The sequence below is a fragment of the Lycium barbarum genome, chromosome 11, assembly GCF_019175385.1.
Source record: "Lycium barbarum isolate Lr01 chromosome 11, ASM1917538v2, whole genome shotgun sequence".
Lineage (NCBI taxonomy): Eukaryota > Viridiplantae > Streptophyta > Magnoliopsida > Solanales > Solanaceae > Lycium > Lycium barbarum.
This window is the reverse complement of record NC_083347.1, coordinates 12785292-12802528: the sequence shown is the minus strand read 5'-3', so window position 1 is coordinate 12802528 and position 17237 is coordinate 12785292. Positions and strand designations below refer to the sequence as shown.

The 17237-nt window shown below is 40.3% G+C and overlaps 1 protein-coding gene across 4 annotated transcripts in view; it reads right to left on the bottom strand.

Moving 5' to 3' along the window:
- LOC132617118 (seed biotin-containing protein SBP65-like) overlaps positions 1-16936 on the bottom strand; it is a 66240-nt gene extending 49304 nt beyond the window's left edge. The window contains exons 1-3 of one of the 4 annotated variants that reach the window (XM_060332035.1): positions 15734-16933; positions 14960-15173; positions 13650-14132 (exon numbers count right to left, since the gene is read on the bottom strand). In XM_060332035.1, coding sequence (XP_060188018.1) covers positions 13949-14132; positions 14960-15173; positions 15734-16826 — 1491 coding nt within the window. In that variant the 5' untranslated portion in view covers positions 16827-16933 and the 3' untranslated portion in view covers positions 13650-13948. Of the gene's footprint in view, positions 1-13649; positions 14133-14959; positions 15174-15733 lie in introns of those variants that run through there. The other 3 variants (XM_060332033.1, XM_060332034.1, XM_060332036.1) reach the window with 3 other exon arrangements.
- Between the last annotated feature and the right edge of the window lie 301 nt (positions 16937-17237).

Genomic DNA, 17237 nt, shown 5'->3' with positions numbered 1-17237 from the left:
AGTCGAAGTTTGTATTTGATGATGCTTGTTTGAAGGCATTTGAGGCTTTGAAAGAGAGACGCACATCGGCTCCTATCATCATTGCACCAGACTGGTCTCAACCCTTTGAGCTGATGTGTGATGCAAGTGGCTTTTCCATGGGGGTTGTTATTGGCCAGAAGCGTGATAAGATCTTTCCCCCAATTTACTACGCAAGCAAGACTCTGAACAGTGCCCAAATAAATTACACTGTCACAAAACAAGAGTTGCTAGCTATTGTGTTTGCCTTCGAGAAGTTTCGGGCTTATTTGTTGGGCACCCATGTGATTGTTCACACCGATCATGCAACCTTACGTTACCTCATGACAAAGAAAGATGCAAAACCGAGGTTAATACGTTGGGTCCTTCTCCTGCAAGATTTTGACTTTGAAGTCAAAGATAGAAAAGGGTGTGAAAATCAAGTGGCGGACCACTTGTCTCGTCTTGAAGAGGGGGGGCGTCCATTGGATGGCCTAGAAATCAATGAGTCATTTCCGGATGAGCAAGTAATGGCGAGGTCGCATGACATGATCCCGTGGTATGCCGATTTTGCTAACTTCCATGCAAGTAGCATTATGCCGGTGGATTTGAACTTCCACCAAAAGAAAAGGTTTTTGAGTGTGCCCGGAAATTCTATTGGGACGAGCCATATCTATTTAGGGTTTGCGCCAACAACATCATAAGGAGGTGCATACCCGAAGTAGAAATGATGCCCATCATCGAAGCTTGTCACTCATCACCGGTTGGTGGACATCATAGTAGCTCAAGAACGGCAGCCAAGGTGCTTCAAAGTGGTTTTTATTGGCCGACAATCTATCAAGATGCTCATGACTTTGTAAAAGCTTGTAATCAATGTCAAAGGCATGGGGGCATATCGAGAAGGCATGAGCTACCAATGACACCGATTCTCGAAGTTGAATTGTTCGATGTATGGGGCATTGATTTTATGGGTCCATTTGTAAGCTCCTACAGCAACAAGTACATTCTCTTGGTAGTAGACTACGTGTCCAAATGGGTGGAAGCTGTAGCACTCCCCAACAACAAAGAAAGAAGTGTCACTGCATTTTTAAAAAGGGTTATCTTCTCAATGTTCGGAACTCCAAGGGCAATCATTAGTGACGGGGGCTCTCATTTCTGCAATCGATTATTCAAGACTCTTCTTGAGAAGTATGGGGTCAAGCATAAAGTTGCCACCCCGTATCATCCCCAAACAAGTGGCCAAGTTGAGGTTTCAAATAGGCAGATCAAGAGCATACTTTCCAAAACAGTGAATGCTAACCGGACTGATTGGTCAAAGAAATTGGATGATGCTCTATAGGCATACCGAACAGCCTATAAGACCCCAATTGGCATGTCTCCATATCAATTCGTATTTGGAAAAGCTTGTCATCTTTCGGTGAAACTCAAACATAAGGCATTGTGGGCCTTGAAAAAGTTGAATCTTGAATGGGGTGATGCCTCAAACTTGACGTTGGAGCAGATTAACGAGCTCGATGAATTTCGACTGAAAGCATATGCGAGTTCTGCACTCTACAAGGCCCGCATGAAACATTTCCATGACAAGAAGATCTTGCTAAGAGAGTTCAGCATCGGGGATCGCGTATTGTTGTTTAACTCCAGGCTCCGGTTGTTTCCCGGAAAGTTGAAATCCAAATGGTTCGGCCCGTTTAAAATCACACAAGTGTTCCCATCTGGAGCAATTGAACTGGTTTGCCCAAGTGGTAATAAAATCAAAGTGAATGGGCAAAGGGTGAAACATTACTTGGGATCTCAGAATGAAGCAAAGATTATTGAGGTCTTCCTCCTCAATGAGCCATGAAAGGGCTGAACAGGTATCAACGTCGTGCTGCGACGTAAAATCAAGCGCTTTTTGGGAGGCAACCCAAGTTTCATTTTCATGTATTGTTGTTTTTACTTTTGTGATGTTTTTGATGTGTGTCCAAGTGTGTAGGAATAAAATGTGTGTACAAAGAAGAAGAGTTTGAAAAATGCCAATAGGCATGACATGCGACATCACCTGCGATTCGCAGGTCATGTCCGCGAATTCACCTGCGAATCGCAGGTGATGCCAAAATTCAGTTCATGAGAGCCAAACTCTCTGTCAGCATCTGCGATGGAATGGCACAACATGCGACATCATCCGCGAGTCACATGTTGTGCAGGTAAGTGAGATTCGCGAGTTGCCCGACTCGACTCGAATCGGTTCAATTTTAAATAAAGGAATCGTAACTGATTGAAAACATCAATTACGACCTTCAGTTTCCCTCTCCCCCTTTTTCCCTCTTCTCTCCTATATCATCCCATTATTCCATTTTACTTCAATCACTCTAATTCACATCACCAAATCTTATATAGTGATCCCATTCCTTTTACCCTGAAAAAAAAAAGATTTCAAGGTTTCCAACTTCCATTAATTCTCAAGGTATGTCAACTTTGCTTTTCTTTACATTATGTGGAACTTTCGAACTGCTCAATCCCATGTATTATCATGCCTTAACACTTGATGTAATTAGTTAGTTGACTAGATTTCCCTTATGTAATGAGTGGGTTGTTGGAAATTGATGGAAAATGGGGAAGTCTTGAGTACCCATGCTAGTGTAGTCCTTCTAGGAAGTGGTTGTTGATGCTAAATTAGATAGCAACTAGGGAATTCTTGGGTATCCATTTGTGGTAAGAACTAATAGTTGACGCACGCTCGCCACGTGTTTGACGAAATGCCTAAAAGACTATGTGAGTGTTTAAATGTTGTGGAAATAGGATCATTCGCCAACATGGGGAATTCTTGAGTACCCTTGGCACATTACCTGTAAAATAGGACCCGTGATGCCTTCTGAGTTACGAAGTGTCATTGTCTTTTGTGAGGGACAACCATCGAACATAGGTGTGGGTAATTGAATAGATTCTCCTAATGATTGACGGGGTGACAATGCTCTTAAGGGAAAAAGTTACGTAAATATGTTTTGGTGTGTGGTCATCTGTGTTGTGTAAAAAAAAATGATGAAATCAAGTGTCTCACCTGCAAGCAGCATCCGCGATTCGCATGTTTGACATGTGAATCGCACCCGCTGCAGCAGGTGTTAACAATGAAGAACAAGTTTCCTGGCATCATCCGCGACACTACCTGTGAGTCGTAGGTCACACATGCGACTCACATGTGATGTTTCGCGGGTGGTGCCATCCTTAAATGCTTTGTTTTTGTTTTTCTTATATATACCTCCTTATTGTTGCTAAATGAACACCATAAATAATGAGTATATTTTTGTACGTTGTGCAGGATGGTTCGATCAAATAAACCTCAAAGTGGAGGAAGACGAACAACACGACAAACCTCCACCTCTAGAAGAACAGAAAAGGCATCGGCTGATCCCGTCCCCTAGTCTGAAGAGGGGACACATGGAGATTCCTCTCCTGAGCCCGAGGATGCCATCACCAGAGGTCAACGAAGGGAGGCAATGGAGCAATGGTTCACCGTGCCTGGATCCAGGGAACTGTATAAGGCTTGGAATACAATTAAACCTGATGGGAATCCAGTCCGGGGCCTCATTGTCGAAAAGAGAGTCACTCTACAGGGGCTGCAAGATCAATGCCCGGGCATCATTCGCAAGCTTGAGGCCTTGAGATGGACCTATTTCATGCAACCTGCTGAATACTGTCCGACCCTGGTAATGGAATTCTATGCAGCTTATGCGGCCACATTGAATGCAAAGAGGACGCGCCGCACACTAAAGAAAAACATGGAGCACCTCTGTTGGGTTCCAGTTCGGGGGAAGGAGATTGATTGTGCTGCAGACACCATAACATCTATCCTATATGAGCAACGCAGCGAAACAGACCTTGTTGAAGGTTGGCCTCCGGTCAGTTCGGAATATGATTTGAAGATGGAAAACCCGGAGGAACACCGACACTGGGTTGCTTCAGTGATCGCCTCAGGGACTCCACCATGGCTGGATCCATCTGTCCCGATTGAGAAGAACACTTTCAACCGCGAAGCCAAGTTTTGGCTATCCCTAGTATCATCGCAGATGATCCCTTCCAAGCATAGCACTGACATACCCATTACAAAGTGTATTCTCATTGCATCACTCATGTCCGGATACCTTGTCAACGTGGGGGTAATTATCCGAGACGAGATCAAGAATAGGTCCACTCAAAAGAACACATCGCTCCCTTTTCCTTGTGTGATCACTACATTATGCCACCGGAAAGAGGTTTGTGATATTCCTCGGGTGGACAGGAATTTACCGGCTGATCAAATGATTGATTACACCAAATTAGAACCGGGGACTAGGACGCGAAAGCGGGTGAGCACAGAGCCAAGAGCTTCGGGAACAACACTTGATGCTCATATTCTTGAGCCCGAAGACTTGGCCACCGATGATGAGGAGACAGCTCCCAGCACTGCCCCTCAAGCACCGAGGTCTGACCCTCCAAGTTCTTCCACTACAGTTCCCATTGACACGGTTCCGCCATCCACCACAGCAGCCCGTGGAGTGTCTACCGAGGGTCTACGAGTACTCCGAGCACCAGATGCTAAAGTTAATTGGTTGTTTGAGAGGCTTCCCAATTTTGTGAAAGAGGCAATTGAGGCAGCCATGGCACCCTACACTCAGGCGATCACAGATATTAGGAAAGAGCAGGACAAAATTAAGGAGCATGTTCGCCACATTGATCGTCGGTTGGAGCAAGATACAATCAAATCAAGATGAATCCTGCGGATCAAACAAAAATAACATTTATAAAACCGAGGAGTTTACATTGTTATAATGTGATGCCGTTTGGACTCAACAACGCCGGTGCAACATATCAACGGTTAGTGACAGCAATGTTCAAAAATCAATTGGGAAAAACAATGGAGGTGTACATTGACGATATGGTTGTGAAGTCGGAAAGGGCTGAAGATCACTTGATTCATTTAAAAAAAGTCGTTGCAATATTAAGACAATTCAACATGAAGCTGAACCCCGAGAAATGCGCATTTGGCGTGGCCTCAAGAAAGTTCTTGGGATTCATGGTTTCAAAGCGAGAAATAGAGGTAAATTCAGACCAGATAAAGGCGATAGAAAACATTATCGATGATCTCAATAGCAAAAAGGAGGTTCAAAGTTTGACTGATCGAGTAGCAGCGCTATCCTGATTTATTTCAAGGTTATCGGAGAGGTGCCACAAATTCTTCACGGTACTAAAAAAGCAGTAAGATTTTGAGTGGACGTCGGAATGTAAACAAGCATTGCAGGAGCACAAAAGGTATCTTTCAAGTCCGCCATTGCTGTCAAAACCCAACCCCGAGGAAAAGCTATTTCTATAGCTTTCCGTTTCAAAGGTATCGGCAAGCGCAGTTCCAGTACGGGAAGAAGAAGGTAAACAATCTCCAATTCATTATGTTAGTAAAACACTTTTAGATGCTGAAGAAAGATACCCGCACTTAGAAAAATTGGCTTTAGCTTTAATGCATGCTGCTAGAAAATTAAAACATTATTTTCAAAGTCATCCAATTGCCGTGGTAACAACATTCCCCTTACGGAGTATTCTCCACAGGCCGGAATTATCAGCTAGATTGGCTAAATGGGCAATTGAACTTAGTGAATTTGATATTACTTATCAACCTAGAAATGCTATAAAATCGCAAGTTCTTGCCGATTTTGTAGCAGCCTTTTGTTCAAAATTAACTTCGGCGGCAGAAAAAGAAACCATCACAACTTCAGGGTCATCCTCCGGGATGTGGACCCTATACACGGATGGGGCATCAGATGAAAGTGGGTCGGGATTAGGCTTAGTACTTAAAGTACTTGGCGGAGAAATTATCCGCCAAGCCATTAAATGCCCGAAAATTACTAACAATGAAGCCGATTATGAGGCTGTTATTACAGGTTTAAAACTTGCTTTGGAATATGGAGTAGGGAGCATCAAGGTACATTGTGATTCGCAATTGATGGTTAATCAAGTGAATGGAATTTTCAGTATAAAAGAACCACAAATGCAGAAATATCAAACGCAGATATCAGACCTTTTTGCCAAAAACAAAGACTGGGGACTGGAGCAGATTCCATGGGAAAGCAATGCAGAGGTCGATGGCTTAGCAAAATTGGCATCAGCTACTGATCCCGGAGAGCCAGGAAGCAGAAGTGTGATCCATTTATTGCATCCAATTAGTTGCGAAATTGAAGTACGTGCAACGGTTTAACACATGATTGGAGAAATGAGATACTTGATTATTTGCAACAAGGGACTCTACCTACAGATAAGAAAGAAGCACGAAAGTTACGAGTAAAAGCAACTAGATATTGCTTGGTATACGGGGAGCTATATCGAAGAACATTTGGAGGGCTGCTCGCCAAGTGTTTAGGCCCAACGGACACAGAACCCACTCTGCAACACGTACATAGTGGATATTGTGGAAATCATTCCGGTTGGAGATCACTAGCCCGGTGTTTATTGCGTGCAGGTTATTATTGGAATACAATGGGCAAAGATTCACAAAACTTTGTACGACGATGCAAAGAGTGTCAAACGTATGCATCTACAATACATGAACCTGTAGAGCCTCTTCATTCAGTCATTACCCCATGGCCATTCATGAAATGGGGACTCGACATTATGGGACCGTTCCCACAAACCAAAGGTAAATTTAAGTTTTTGCTTGTTGCAACTGATTATTTTTCTAAGTAGGTTGAAGCAAAGGCATACACAAAAATTGGACAAGAGCAAGTTATTAATTTCCTTTGGAAAGACATCATATGTCGATTCGGTATCCCTAAGGAAATAAGTTGCGATAACATGAAGCAATTTGTTGGAGCGAAGTTAACAAATTTTCTCCAGAATCTTGGTATCAAAAGGAAAAAATCTTCACCATATCATTCGTCCTGCAACAGATAAGCAGAATCAACAAACAAGACGAATCGGAAATGCTAAAGGAAGTTAGCCTGATGTCCTCCCCGAAGTTCTTTAGTCTTATTGTGTTACGCACAAGACTAGTACCGGAGAAACGCCTTTTTCATTAGTCTATGGAGCAGAGGCATTGGTTCCAATTGAAGTAATGGATCCGAGCATAAGATATGCACATGCTATAGATACGGAGAACATAGAAGCAATGACGGATGGACTTGATCTATTGGAAGAACACTGAGAATTGACTCTGATCAAGTTAATGGCACAGAAACAACAAGTGGAAAAATACTATAACAATAAGACCAAATTGCGTCAAATTAAACTTGGAGATTTGGTCATGCAAATGGTAACTCCATCCACCAAGATACCGAACGAGGGCAAACTAAATTGGGAAGGACCTTATAGAGTTATAGCTGATGCAGGAAAAGGAGCATTTCAATTAGAAACTTTGGTTGGGAAGGTGGTCTCCAGCAACTACAACATAAGCAATTTAAAGCTCTTCCATTTCTAACATCTAGTTGCATTCGACAAGCTGTACTCTTTTTACCTTACTCGAGTTTTATCCCGTTTGGGTTTTACCGGGAAGGTTTTTAACGAGGCAGTAAGTAGAATGTACAGGAATGAATTACGGGCATCATTGCTTAGTTCTTTATACTTCACAACAAAACAATGGGGGACTATCACTAGGGACTGACAATAGAGATTATCACCCCAAAAATGTATGGAAAAGGCCTTTGGGCTCAATTTGTAAACTTATAATAATATTAGCAATGAGATTGATTATTACGTCATCTTTGTGTTTTATAAGTTTGTATGATATATTCATGATTCTGATCATACACATATCACCTTTTCCAATTGTACAAATGATGTATCCATGATTCCGATCATATATACATAATAGTAATGCATATCTAAGTTAAATTTGTAATGTCGGTTATATACACATGATGAAGATTCCAATTCCATTAGGAACATCTCCGGGTTAACAACAATGGAATTTCACTAATTCCGATTCCGTTAGGAACCTCTCTGGATTAATAACGGCAGAATTTGACATATAAGTCTGTTTGTAACATCTTATATTCTTGTCTTAGTATTTCAAACTAAGATTTCTTGTTTGTGTGGAAATCCACTAACTGAGACTTCTTGTTGACGAAAAAACCCATCAGTTAAGATTTCTTATTTATGTTGAAATCTAAGTGATTAAGATTTCTTGTTTGTGTGGAAATTCAAAGTCATTTTTGAATAGTATCTCTCAATTACCTGTTTAATGTGGAAATTCAAAGTCATCTTTGAATAGTACCTCTCAATTACCTGTTTAGATGACTTGTTCATAATCCGATAAGTCATTTGAATTACTCGGGAAACTATAGTAAGCTTCCCGAAAAGACAAAAGTCTACTTATGAGAACTCTGATATTAAAATTCTTAATCGGATTGATCAACCGTGAAAGGTTTTAATTGAAGAAATTTTCCAAGAGAATGTTTATAATGAAGGCAAAACATGAATGAAAGAAATTTTATTCATAAAAGTAAAGCCTTACAAAATAAAGACACAACGTACAAACATTTAAACATGAGAAGAAGGGACTGTCGATGAAGGAGGAAAGGGGACATCTTTGGCAATTTGCTCAGAAGTATTCTCGGGAACATCCCCGGCATTGGAATCAACATTTAAATCCTCCCCCATTATGGCATCCTCAGGGGCAGGAGAGCTACATCTCCGGATAACATATCTACTTCATCTAAGGTGCCAACGTCATCTTCCTCTTCAGTCATTTCTTCCTCCGCCATGGATTCATATTCGAGGATTTCATTGGATTCTTTGATGTTCTACTCAGCAACGGCGAGAGCCTGAGCATGATAAAAAGAAGAAGGGTTGAAATTCTTCAAAAACTCATATCGAGCTTTGATAACAGCCCAACTGAGAATCTTCTGTTTTTCATCTTCAAAACCCTTCTCCATATCTTCAATCTTCTATTTGTACTTTCCTTTCCGACCCCAAAGTTGCTTTGCAAATTCACGCAATTTCTTAGCACAATCCAGAACCTCCGAGAACTTTTTGTGGCTTTCCTCCAACATAACATTTTTCTTTTTGGGATCCCGATCTTTATCCGTCAACTCTTTTTGGAGAGCTTGAATGTCATGTTTACTTTAATTTAGATCAATCAAAGCCTATGCAAGCTCTCCGGAGTCTTTGACGTTGTTCAATTTTAAAACATTGAAGTCAGATTCAATTTTTTTGAGTTTGGCACTTTGATCCTAAAATTTATTTATGAAATCATCTTTTAGTTGATTCGACTCCACTAATTTCTGCTTCAGATCACCGATGGCCAACTCTTCCTGCTTGTCTATGCGAAAAGCTTCAGCTTTTTCTTTTTCGAGATCAACAATTTGCTTCCGAAAATTTCTTTTATCAGCCCGATGCGCCATAATTTTGGCTTTGGCCCTCTCCAACTCCTCGACGGAAGAATGGCGCTCCGCCTTCAAAATCTTCACTTCCTGAGTGAGTACGACATTCTTCTCACGAAGCTTCTGAATGAGCTTAGCCTCACCTTTGGAACGTTCAAGACTCCCACATAAGTATGTTTGAGCCTATATCAAAATTAATAGGGGTCAGAGTATACAATGAAGAGAAGTAACAAGAAAAGAGAAGAAGGGAAGGGAAAACATATACCTGAATCGTGAGCCTGAGGGAAACCATGTCGTATATCTTTCAAAATCATATTCTCCTTGGGACCAATATAGTTATGAGCAAAACGACTCATCACGTGAGGATTGGCCAAAAGATTACCTTCAATTTCAACTTCAGCTTCACCAACGCCACCAGGATGACAGGTTTTAAGCTCATCGGCAACTCCAGAAATAATATTATCGATGATATCCACCCCGAGAACCACAATATCACCTTCATTATGACTCTTAATTGCAGTAGTTAATTTCTCCATCTCCTTCATCGGAGACTCATCTGAAACGACAACAATATCAGAGGAAGTTGGAAACTCAACCCGCCTTTTACGACATAAAACTAAAGAGGATTCTTCTTCAGAATCAGTACTCTCATCAATTAGCCTGAACTCACTTGGCATACTTCCTGTCTTCTCGAGAACAGCATCTGACGATCCCGCAACAAATTGTTTTCTCAATCTTTTGTTCTTCAAGCCAGGCTCGTTAGCATCCTTGGAATCTTTAACTTCGGCATTAGATCTCTTACCGGTAAGAGATCTTATGTTTTCTAATGCCGACCCTTTATCACTCGGAAGAGTCAGTCATTTCTTTGCTATGTGTTTCACCTTTTTCGAAGGACATGAGAAAAATAAAATGGATGTAAGATAAACTCTTTCACCATTACAAAGCAAGGTAATTCTTCGGTATCTTTACATCTACCCTTCGCAGAGGCTCCATCCGGCTTCATGTCTTTAAGGGTACGAATACCTTTCGAAATGGCATACGCCCCCCAAGTCCGAACACTCGCCGAAGCTTGAATCACGGCTTCAGTGAACTCCCTTATGTTTGAAGATTTAACCAATTCAGGGTTAAAAGTTGTTGAACAAAGGAGAAGTTTAAGAAGAGAAGAATGAGGGAATGAAGAAAATTAATAAAAATAACATTACCTCTCGCGTTCCACTTCTCCGGGAAGGTGCTAGCATCCCCGCTCACCAGTTGAGCAGTAGGAATAAATACGAATTCGTCAAACCAACGCTGATCATGACCATCCTCGGATCTTCAAACAATTTACTGGATTCCCGAGCTCTAAACATAATCATAGAGCCTCAGATAAAACGGATTGAATTCAGATATAAAATATGGTCAAGAGTAATATTTACCCCGGCAAGATGAGCAGATATCGCCAAACCCCGAGAGTAATTTGTGCCACACAAATTTTCAAACGGCGGCAAAATTCATCTATCAAAGGCGAAAGAGGCAAAGTAGAGCCGATAGTGAAAGGATAGATGTACACCGCAGAATATCCGAAAAGATGAGTAGTTGCGGACATATCCTTTCTGCGAACCATGATGTCGAGATCACGATTTGTCCAGTGGCACCTTTCTCGAATAGAATTAAGAGACTCCTCAGTGACATGAGAAGTAATTGAATAAACTAAGACCATCCTTTCCCCGTCTAGCTCTGAAACATCACGGTTATCGCCTTTCGGAAGGACAATCTTCAAATCTATAGTATGAGAAGGATTCTTCGGAATCACACTATCAACAGAAGGGAGATTCACATTCACCATATCAGTTTCATCATCATCAACATCAGAAGTTGGTGAAGATGAAAGCCTGGAAATAGCAATAGCAGCAATAGCGACACCCATAATTTTTTTAAGAGGCAATCTGTTCTTAGGTTTTTCAACACCCACACTGGGAGGAAGAGCATCAACAATGGCAGTCTTTTCTGGTGAGATATTTCGAGAAGATGAAGGAGAAGACATGGTTGAAAATCGAAGAAGAAGAAGAAGAAGAAGAAGAAGAAGAAGAAGAAGAAGAAGAAGAAGAAGAAGAAGAAGAAGAAGAAGAAGAAGCAGCAAAGAGATTCGAAAATTGGAGCGTGAATTGGAAATGAAAAATGAGAGGGTAAAAATTCGCTTTTACAGAGGAGTCATCATTGCCTTGGGAACTGGCGAGAAAATAAAGGGCGTGGTAACGGCCACGTGCCCTACGTCTAACTTCGTCATTAAGGCGAGTCTTTTCAACTTCTGCGGTTACGCCACGTACCCATCACGTTAATGGGCCACGATCTAACATCAGTTACGACGTTTTCTATTCCACAATGAAACAATTCAAATGTTTGATCAAAGAAAGATTGATGAAAATCGGCAAGACAATTCCTCGGGAACATCTTTTTGATGAACCGGAAAAATTGAGGGACTATCTGTATGGGTAGAAATCTAAAATTGCAAGAATAGCATGGTAAGTCGCAAAAGAAGATTAATGGTGATGCCGACCTAACGGCATCAGCACAACGCCGATATTACGACGTTAACGTGATGCCATGACGAGAAGAAGTCAACTTAGAAGAATCCAACAGGAACGTGATACGCGGAAAGAAGGAATAAATGCTAATTATTACCAAAACGAAAAGCGGAGATAAAGGCATTAACTACATCTCATTAAATGCACCTTTAATGAGAACCGTTACACCATAACGGGAAGACTCACCCCATGGCCTATAAATACCAAATGAATAGTATTGTAGAGGCATCGAATATTCACTGAAAAAGAAAGAATTCTTACTTGTATTTTTTATTGTTCTTATATTTTGGGAGATCAATATATCTGGGAGAAATTCACTCAAAGGAGATTTGGCTACATTTCATTAGAAGATAGCATAAGTTTCCTTCATCTTTATTATTTAGTTCAATTATTCATTCATTCATATCATTTATCTTGTACGAGTTAAATCATCTTTATCAAATTACTATCAACTGTGATTAACCTTATTTAACTTTTAACAAGACTTTAACTATTTGGGCAAAGTACGATTTTTGACCCAAACAGTAACTATCTAGGTAATTCTACGTTACAAGTTATAACAGTAACTATCTAGGTAATTCTACGTTACAAGTTATAACAGGTAAGTAGAACTGGTTAATTCAATGAGCAATTAAGCTATACTATATTGTTTAGTGTACTAACATTATCCAAGTCATTCATGTAGAGTTACAAGCTACACTGCCCAAAAAAAAGGGTATCGTCACTAAGGGAAAAGAATAAAAAGGAACCACATTGTACGACAATTTTAATTTGTGGATAAAACAACGATGGATACAAAGATCCTGTGACAGTGACACCAAATGAAAGTTAGCACGTCACTAGGTATCCTTATACGTTGCCCTAGTCAAGGATAGATTAAAGTAATGTTTAGGAATTAAAAATTAGGCACTAAAAGCCCTCAAATGCGTGAATCCTACGAAAAATCCACGCTAAAGGTATACATCGATCGTCAGAGGATAAAAGGCACATGGTCCATTTTCAAAAACTTTATCTATACTTTAAAATGTTTTTTCCTTTAATAACTGCCCAAACAAACTGACGAATTGTGATTGCGTGTTACTATATATCGTGCTGAGGAGTAGATTTGTCTCTCTTCCTTTTTATTTATGTCTTGGGATAAAATACCCAAAAAATGGAACTCGTCCGAACATCTAACACTCTCACTCGATTCACATGTCCATCACTAAAATTTATGGGTTAATCTGAAGACTCATCGTCTGCCGCCTATATCATCTTAATATTAACAGCCACAAGATCTCACTGGCTTCATTTTATGTGTGCATCTTCAAATCTGTGAGTAATTATAGCAAATCGACCCATAAACGGGCAAAAGCATTAGGACAGGCTCAAACAAAGTTCGAGATCGAGTTCCAAGGTGTTTGTAAATAAGAAAAAAATGGGCTTCGGAAGACTATAAGTTAAGACTTAACATTTCATATCCTGAAAAGGTTGTTATTAAAATGTTTAATAAGCTTATTTAACCTGAAACGGCGGTATATATACAGTTGTTATATGAGCCTCAGCTGTGTAAATGCATACCTTAAGCCTTTCTTTTGGGCTTCCTTACATCTATAGTTAGCCTTTCTTCGCTGAGCTTACTTTAGCTATTGGGCGTTAGCCAATTCTTGGGAAGTACGAACTTGAAAGAAGAACAAAGATTAACATTCACCTCTCTTGTATTCTAATACCTGCATCTACTAGTCATACACGACATTGGAACAAACAATAGCTAAACGTCACACCAAAGGAAGTTTCAAAAACATATTATCGACGCGAACATACATAGAAAGCCAAGTCTTTGCGATTTACGCTATTTACGCTAATTATTAGACAATCTCACATCCTGCAAACCACCCTTCCAAAATAAACAAACCAACTTCAAAATTCTAATATTTCCAAAAAACAAAGTGAAGTGGCTCAGAATATGTTCATCTCAAGCTTTCTTTATTGTGGTGGACTCTTTCTTGGTCACTACTGCAGGTTCATCTCCAGTTTGAGACCCGCGGGGACCAGCAACAAGATCAGTGGTTGTTTTGCCAATCTCCATTATAGTTTCGCCAATGGCATGCAGCACCACCGCCGCTCCTTCCTCCGGCTGCTTGCTTTCCTTTCCTCCTCCTGTTTCTTCCTGGAAGGTTTCTTCCACTTTCTTTGGTTGGAATCCACTCTCTTTTCCTTCCACCTTTGATTCTCGTGTTTCTCCGCTGACATCTCCTCCTCTGCTTTCTCCCTGTAAAACATATTTTCAGGTGCAAATTAACCAAAACATAGTGGAATAAAATCACAATCTAAGTGGAACATGACGGACAGTAAAGAGATTTCAACCTTTAACCTATTGAGTACAGTTTTAAGGATAAAAGATATGAGTGTAGGTCAAGGTGTATACTTCATATTTCATCTGTATACCAATTTATGTTTCCTACTTTCCTATATAGTGTAGGTCAAGGTGTATACTTCATCTTTCAATATACCAATTTACGTGACACACTCTTATTTATTTTTGTCCTAAAAAATGTCTCACTCCTATATATTTATATTTACAAAATTTTCATCTTACCCAAATAACTTGTACATAAGACATGTTTTAGTCTACGTTTCAAGTATCTCGTTCTTCCTTCCCATCCCAAACTCCGCTCCTCCTCGAAGCGTGGCACGCAAATTAAAACTGATTTGAGTAATAAGTTAGTTGCACTTTTTTACTAGATCACAAATAGAAAGATCCATCCTTAATAACTTATAAACTAGGTTACCAATAGAAAGATTACCCCTAATCACTTGCTCCACATACTAGGTTACCAATAGAAAGATTTATCTCTAATCACTTGACTCCTCCATATACTAGGTTACAAATGGAAAGATTTATCTCTGACGTCACTTGGCTCCATATACTAGGCTATCAATAGAAAGACTCATCTCTAATTACTTATTAGTTACTATAAGTTAGCCAAATCATTTAATATACAACATACACGCTGATAAATATTGGTTACAAACATGATTGAACATAAATGATCCATTGATTGGACACTAGATATTTATTTAAGGAAAACCAATTACCGTGTATTTACCTTGGTCGTGTCTTGTGATTTTCTAGCCTCTATTTCTCTCTCTGCTTCAGCCTTTTTCCTAGCTGCATACTCTGCTGCACTTTCTTCAGCTGAAACAACATAATCCTTTGCTGCTGCCAACTTGTCCCCTGCATATCCCGCTGTTTTCTTCCCAGCATCAGCAACTAAATCCTTCGCGGCCACTGTTTTCTCTCCCGCATACCCTGTAACCAGATGTGTCAAATGGCCCGGTGTCAGGTTTCAAATGATTGGATTGGTTGAATTTGGATGGGACTAAAATGGGGGTTGAAATGAGTTGATATAAAATGGGTTAAGATACGTGTTAAGTATAACATGACCTGCCCAGTTTTTCACAAAGTATTAATTTTTTGTTTTATGTGGCACCTTCTCTGTCCAAAAAGAATGTGGCTCGCACATTTCCTGTTTAGCCTCTGTTCAAAAGGAATGTCACGTAACTTCAAATTTTCCTTTTTACCACCTCTAATGAAATAATAGATAGCCATTTCTTTCATCTTTGTGCCAAGTCCGCACAAGTCAAAGGGCAACTTTGTGCCACGCCACATAAATTGTGGCATAAATTAGGACTGGACGGAGTATATCAAATCAAAAAATTATGCCTTCAATTTTTAAAAATATTTTGACAAGATATGTATGAGTCAAATTGCATTACATATTGTAATAAATTAAACTGAAATATGAAATAGGCTTAAGTTAATAAATCAGTGGAGGTGATTTTTCATGAGCTAATTTTGAAAACCCTTACCTGCAACAGTAGAAACAGCACTAGCCGTAGCTTTTGTGGCCTCTGCTGCTGCTTTTGCAGTTAAATGTGCAGCTCCTAAACCAGCCACTACTGCTGTATCCTTAACTGCTCCAGCTACTTTCCCTGCATATCCCACTGCACCTTTCCCAGTTTCAACTGTAGCATCTTTTACTTGAGCAGCTTTTTCCCCTACATAACTTGCTGCACCCTTGCCCTGTTCTTGAACCTCCCCTGTTTTTGGTGCAGCATAATCTTTTGCTTCCCCTGTCTTTTGCATAGTGTAATCTTTAGCTTGTTGTGCTGATTGGGCTGCTGTTTGTCCAGCACCTGAAAGGTTATCTTTGGTTGCTTCATAAGCTTGTTGACCTTTCTCAAGTGCAGTGTCTTTAGCCTTTTGAAGGCTATGAGTGAGAGTGTCTTTAGCTTGTGCACCCTTTTCTGTTGCAGCACCAAGTCCATGAGTTGCTGATTCTTTAACATTTTGCAATGTTGAAGCACCCTTTTCTTTGGCTTTTTCATAACGCTCTTCAGCTGCTCTTATGGTGTCCATTGAATTTTGCTGTGCTGTTTGCCTGTATTGAGAAATTTCGTCCAAAGATGGACCTTTAGTACCACCACCTTCATGATGTGCTACGTTTTCACCTTGGCCTCTTGCTTGTGCTTCTGTAGTTCTCTCATGTTGGCCACCTGCACCAACTCCTTGTTTTTGCATTTGGGTTCCTCTGGTTGTGTCTAAATTTTTGTGTTCTTGTCCATGAACATCAAACTTGACACCTCCAGGTTTTTCTTCAAATCCCTGTTGTTTTCTCCCCTGAGTAACAACATCAGAAGATTGTTGTTTCTCCCTTTGAGCTTGTTGTATTGGTTGAGATTTTTGATCATGATGACGGGATTTCGTTTGATGTGTGCCCTGATCAGGAACAGTAGTAACAGTACTCTTGACATGAACAGCACCAGGATGAACATCAGTTGCGCCCTGAACTTGGTCAGCTAGAGACTCAAAATGGCTAGCCATTTTGGGAACTCTAGCTTTCTCAACTTCGATTTTGCGCTCATCAGTAACATTCTCTCTTCTCGCTTGCTGTGAAGCCATTGTTAATAAAAGTAGTAATTCTGTTGGATTAGTTGAGTTTTGGTTCTACAAGATGTTTGTTTGAAGTATGTGACTGCGAGTTTGATGATGATGAATTAATAACACACGATGCATTTATAAGAAAGACTCAACTCTTGAGATTGTAAACGGTTACGCTTTAAGAATGGGATAAGTATTTCATGAGAATTGACAGGTGGTTCGGTTTTGGCTATAGGTGAGCAATTTCTCATGCAACGTGGTGATCAAGGTGGCTGATTTGTGGATGACTCAGCAGCTACATGCTAACGTGTCATTATGCGGTCGCGTTTGACTCTATCTGTACTGCAATAGCTTAGTCCAATGGTTATCGTAGGTGGATTCAAAGTTTTAGATGGAACTAGTCCTTTGTCTCAGATTGTTGCTTCCCGAGAG